Raw genomic sequence first — 6000 nt, 5'->3', positions numbered from 1 at the left:
ATATCTTTGCAAGGTTTTTTCTGTGCTGCATGGAAATCTATTTACAACAGAATGAAGATGGCAGAATCAATCCCATCTGAATCCAAGTTTTGAGAAATTGGACAGTGACCAAGTACAGACATCTCATAAGTACCTAAGTGTGGTTATTGAAAAATAAAATAACAAATGTATTTTTCTCTGGGTGCCTGCATGGCTCAGTGGGTTGAGCATCCCACTCTTGCTTGTCTCTGCTCAGGTCATGATCTTATGGGTTATGAGATAGAGCCCTGCCTTGGGCTCCGCGCTCAGTTATGAGAGAGTCCTGCCTTGGGCTCCGCGCTCAGCATGGAATCTGCTTGGGATCCTTTCCCTCTTCCTCTCCCCCTAACCCCCAGGATTCTTTCTCTCAAATAAATAAATAATTCTTTAAAAATGTATTTTTCTCAATTTCTGTGTATTATTTTTCATAAAGCTACTAAGATATGAATACTCACTAAGTTGTTTGGATCTTATTATTTAGTAGGTGGTATTTCTAAGGTTTGGGGGTTTTGTTTGTTTGTTTGATCTAGAGGTGTGTGAAAAAATGACTGAGATACTAAGTGCTGTGAGCTAGAAAGTCTGAGAACTTTCTGTTCTAGTGACGTTTAACCTAGGATAGACAACAGTGATATAGAGAAATATGTAGATTTTGTAGTGTTGCAACAGTCAAAATTACATTTTGTAGATAAACTATTCCCCAGGAAACCACTTCTTTAATTAGTTAATTCCTATGTACCCTCAACTCTCAATGTAAATACAACTTCTTGCAGGAAGCCTTCCCTGATTTACAACTCTCCTACTTCCATTTTCAGTGCCATCTAGATAAGGAACATCTCATCTAGGCTTCCCAAAAACCTTTGCTTATCCCATTGTAGCATCCTGGAAATACTGATCTTTTTTTTTTTTTTTTTTTTTTTTTTTTTTTTTTGGTCTTTATTTGAGTTTGTTGTGGGTGGAGATTTAAATGAACTTTGTATCTATGGGATCTGGCAATGTCTGGCATGTAACAAGTGCTCAGAAGATATATGTTGATGAATTAAGGAAACACACACAGGTGTATATGGGTAGTAGTAACCAATGTTTACTAAGCATTTTATAGGTACTTCCAAGGTTATTCAAATCCATCTTATTGTCTTACAACTTGAAGACTATTTAGTTTCTTTATGACTTAAAGATCATCTAGTGTGATCCCTGAGTTCAGAAAGGTGAATGGAGGGCTAAGAGCAGCAGTCACTTTGTGTCTGCTATGTCTAAATGTCTAAAACTAATAACCCTGACCATGGTAAATACAGTGGAGAACGTGGAGCAACTGGAACGCTCAAGCACTGCTGGTGAGAGTGTAACATGGTCCAGCCACTTTGGACAACAATTGGCAGTTTCTCCTAAAGTTAAATACAGTCCTTGGTGTTTACCCAAGAGAAACGAAAACATGTGTCGACACAATAACTCATATGCTAACGGTTATAGCAGCTTTATACATAATTATTAAAAAGCTGGAAACGTAAAGGTCTATACACAGGTGAATGGGTCAACAATTCTACTGCTTCCACAAGATGGAATTCTACTCAGCAATAAAGAGGGACTACCGACACCAACAGTACTGGGTGGAACTCAAAACATTATGCTAAGGGGAAGAAGTCTGGCTCAAAAGAGAGTACAGACTGCATGAAATGACGTGATGTTAAAGAACGGGAAAAACTACGTTAAGTAAGAGAAATTAGATTAGAATTGCTTGGGAGGGAGTGGTTATTGACTGGGAAGTTCCTGGAACTTAATAAAGTGGTGGAAACGTGCTGTATATTCGTTGGTGCTATGGTTACCCTGGTGAGTACATTTGCCAAAAACTCATGGACTGTGTACACTTAATACGTGTATTTTATTCCATGTAAATTAAACCTCAGTTAAAAACAACAAAAAAAATCACATGGTAACCCAACCAGCGATGGTTGCTGAAGGCAGGGGTCATGGTGTTCTTTTATGAGGAAGTGTGTTCTTACAACATTAAAAAAATAATAATAACGAACGAGTGTGGAGATGGTGAAGGGGGATTTCCAAGTACCAAAAACTTTCCCAAGTACTGATTTCGAGCAGAAGAAAACATGGAAGCGTTCTCTGTTTTACAGAGTGAGGTAAGGAGGCTGCGATAGTGGGGAATGCCCGATATAGGACACCCTCTAGGGAAGTGCTGACCCAGGTCGACACCAACTCCCGCCAGGGGTCCCACTAAGCCCAGCAGCTTCCTCGGAAGCAGCCGCCACCGCCGGGAAGCTGTAGTCGGGAGGGGCGGGCTCTCGCCGGCGTCGCGCTGACGTCACGCGCGTGCTGACGTCGCCGGTGGCCGCGGCCTCTAAAGCGGGCTGGGTTGCGGGGGGCGCCGAGTTTGACTAGTTTGGGGGCCGCTCAGCGCCTGGCGCCAGTCCCGCCGCCCGCCGGGCCCCGCGAGCCGCGCGTCGGCCCGACCGAGCGCGTCCCGCCCGTTCCCGCGGGGACCCGCACTGGCGGCTGGGCGGCGCACGGCAAGAGTTGGTCCCTCACGGGCGGGCAGGCGGCCATGGAGCCCCGCAGCATGGAGTACTTCAGCGCCCAGGTGCAGCAGAAGGACGTCGGTGGCCGCCTGCAGGTTGGCCAGGAGCTGCTGCTCTATCTCGCCACCCCCGGCGCCATCCCGGACCTGGAGGAGGACCTGGGACGCCTGGGCAAGACGGTCGACGCGCTCACCGGCTGGGTGGGCTCGAGCAACTACCGGGTAAGCGGCGGCTGCGGCGCGGCCGGGCCGGGCACGCCCTCTCCGGCCAGCCCTTTAATCCCGGACGTGCGCGACCAGCCAGGCGAGCCCCCGGGGCGCGCCTGGCGCCTCGGAACCGCCCCACGAAGGGGAAACCTGTAGGCTCAGGGGTCTCTGGACGCGAGCCGGTGACTTAGTTCCCACCAGGACCAAGTTTTTCCCAGTTGTGAACAATGACAAATTCAGCGATTCCATGACACAGTGCAGAGTATTTTGGCATTAGGACACAGTGTTTAATCACCTATTTAAAAAATCATTGATACTTTACATTCATAAAGCGCTCAAAGACTTTTTGCATTTGTACGTACCTTGTAAACACTATCTAGGCGAAGACATAGGACATTGGGACAATTTTTAAGTTGAAAGGAGTGTGTCGAGTTAACCCTGTTAATTAGTGCTTTTTATCCTACTTAACCTTTTTTTTTTTTTCTTTTATAAATTTTGAGTCTGGAAGGTTGTGCTCTTCGTCTCTAAGGGATCTTTAGAGTTTAATCAGGTGCCTGATTAAGTTTACCGTTAAACCTAATATAAAAATGCTGACCCCAGGGCATTGTGTATTTATTTTTCATTTATTGTCGACAGAAAGCAGTTGAATGCTCCCTGTTAATTTGTTTTGGTGCAGTTGAGAACTGACTCGGATTTGAAACCTCTGAGCTCGTAGTGACCTAGTGAAACGTGTCCTACTGGGTTAGCTGATGATAAAAAAAAAAAATTAGGAGCTACAAGAAGAATGAGTGTTTTGAAGAGCTGGTAATAGGCAGGCTGTAATGTAGCGAAATTGAGAGACCAGGTAAATATTCTGTAATTAGCCCGTACTGTAGTTTTTAGCAGTTATTTTTCTTTCTAGTCTTCTGGTGGCAGTGTTGCTTTAAAATGCTGACTGAAATCTACGGATGAGGTGATTCTTCTAAGTGATTTATACTTATAATCCTGCGAATAGGTTGTACTTTGAAAGCTTTATTCTCATAGAGTAGAAAGGCAAACTCTACAATTACTATGCAGATTTAATGGTGAAACTTACAAGAGTTTTGGAAGGGGTTGACTTTTACAAGGATAATAAACCGTATGGGAATTAACCACCCTGATGCTCTATTACGTACTATTTCATTATTATTTTTTAAAACTTTAGAAAACGTTAACATTTAATAACATACCAGTACTATTTGGGAGGTTATTATTTCTTTGGGAGAAACAAGCTAAATTTATTTACATTGTAAGGACATATACACACTCAAGATAATTGATTTTATGTTGCAGCATAGGCTGTTGTAGAAAGTCAGCTTTTTGGTAATGCTTGCTCCCTTTCCCAAGTGACGGGTGTCACCATCTACACTGGCCATAGGGAGTTGGCTTTGGACCATTTCACTCTAAAGATGTACCATCAGTGAATGGCATTTGACCAGTCCCATCTCTTGAAACACATCTCTTGGCTTCTGTGATACCACAATATCCCAATTTTTCTTTAATGTCTTTAAGCACTACTTCTACTCAGTGCTATATTTTCCTTTCAACTGGTCCTTAAGAATTAGAATCCATCAGGGATCTGATGCAGGTTCTCATCTCTACTAAACATTCTCTCCATGCTCTTTACTAGATACTGTAGCCTGAGACAGTTTCCACAATCAGAAGAAAAGTGCCACAGGCTTCCACAACCTTATCTACACGCTCCCTTGTAGCTTTGCCGTATATTCTACCTCCTGTGTTTCACTTACTCTATCAGTCCCTCTACATGAATATTAGATTCCATGGTCTCTTGCCTACTTAAGGCCATTAATTCATCAATTCTACTTTCTTCTTGAAGCATTAGTTCTCTTCTTTCTACTGAATGCTGTATATAAAACCTTTTCTGACATTGTTAGAGAGCATATGGGTTAGTTTCCTGTTTGGGTTTTATAAACTAAGTTACCAAGCTAGGTCATCATTTTTTACCCAAGGTGCAATAACACATATTTAAGTCATTAGGGGCAAAAGTGTATCATGGAATTTTTTGAGCATACACACAAATAGAGAATTGTACGTAAATTTCAAATTATGCTGAGCAAAATATAATTTTCTTCTGATTTGATAATACTTTAGAATTTGAGTATCTTAATAACCATCATTACTTCCAAAAATGTGAGTGATTATACCATATGCTGGGTATTGTTCTAGATACTGAGGATCCAGCTGTGAATAAGACTAGTAAAGCTCATTCATTTAGCTTCATTTAGATATTTATTGAGGACCTACGATGAGCAGGCACTCTTCTAGGCACTTGAGATACAGTAGTGGGAAAACCAAAATCCTTGCTTTTGTGAATTTAGATTCTAGTGGAGATAGAGGAATACACAAGGATAAATAACTAGAATCTATAGTATGTTAGAGGTGGTAAGTGCTTTGGAGGATAAAAGCAGTGAAGGGAATAGGGAATGTTCGGCAGGATGCAGGTAGTCAAGAAAGCAAAGTGAAATTTGGGTATGGATGTGAAATAAATATAGGAGTGAAGAACGATTTAGGCAGAGGAAACTGCAAATGTGGAGGCTCTAGTTCTGTGGAGAAAAATAAAGGACAACATGGCTAGAGTTTATAAGTGAGTGAGGAGTTAAGAAAGATGAAATTGGGAAGGCAGGTTGAAAGAGGATTTTATTCTAAGTCAGTGGAGGGTTTTATTAGAGGAGTGGCTGTTTTGTGGAGAGTGGACTGTAAAGGAGCAACAGAAGCAGCAGGGAGATGATGGTGGCTAAGACTGGTTTGGTAGCAGTGGCAATGTTGAGAAGTGGAAGATTTTGAGATACGCTTTGGTTATAGAGCCAATGGGACCTCCTGTTGGGTTGAGAGAGAGAAATTAAAGATAATTGCCTTTGTTGAGCACCTGTCATATACTGGGCAAATTGATGGAGGAGTGCTTGAACCTAGGGTGGTTAAGATTTTCCTGCTCCTTTTCTGTACTTTTCTAAAATTCTTCAGTATCCTTTCATTTATCAGCTCTACTTTTTTATATTATATAGTGTATAATATATATATTTATTCATATATATTGCTAGTATAATATATATTTATATATTGTATACTGTTATACTATAACAGTAAGTTGACTCTAACAATGGAGAAATAAATAACATTTATATCATAACTGTGTAGTGCTGAGCTAAGTATTATGCTAAGATTTCGAGTCTTCTCAGAATCCAAAATCACAGCCCCTTTGCCATTTGAAGGAT

The 6000-nt window shown here is 41.7% G+C and overlaps 1 protein-coding gene across 40 annotated transcripts in view; it reads left to right on the top strand.

Moving 5' to 3' along the window:
• The first annotated feature begins 2346 nt into the window (after positions 1-2346).
• The window catches only part of CLASP2 (cytoplasmic linker associated protein 2), a 173544-nt gene continuing 169890 nt past the window's right edge, over positions 2347-6000 (top strand). For 39 of the 40 annotated variants that reach the window (XM_034662310.1, XM_034662303.1, XM_034662308.1 and 36 more), the window contains exon 1: positions 2347-2764. In XM_034662310.1, coding sequence (XP_034518201.1) covers positions 2570-2764 — 195 coding nt within the window. In that variant the 5' untranslated portion in view covers positions 2347-2569. The remainder of the gene's footprint in view (positions 2765-6000) is intronic. The other variant, XM_034662306.1, reaches the window with a different exon arrangement.

Source organism: Ailuropoda melanoleuca, chromosome 6 (assembly GCF_002007445.2).
Source record: "Ailuropoda melanoleuca isolate Jingjing chromosome 6, ASM200744v2, whole genome shotgun sequence".
In the NCBI taxonomy this organism is placed as follows: domain Eukaryota; kingdom Metazoa; phylum Chordata; class Mammalia; order Carnivora; family Ursidae; genus Ailuropoda; species Ailuropoda melanoleuca.
Note: the sequence above shows the minus strand (reverse complement) of the source record. Positions and strands in the feature narration are given on the sequence as shown.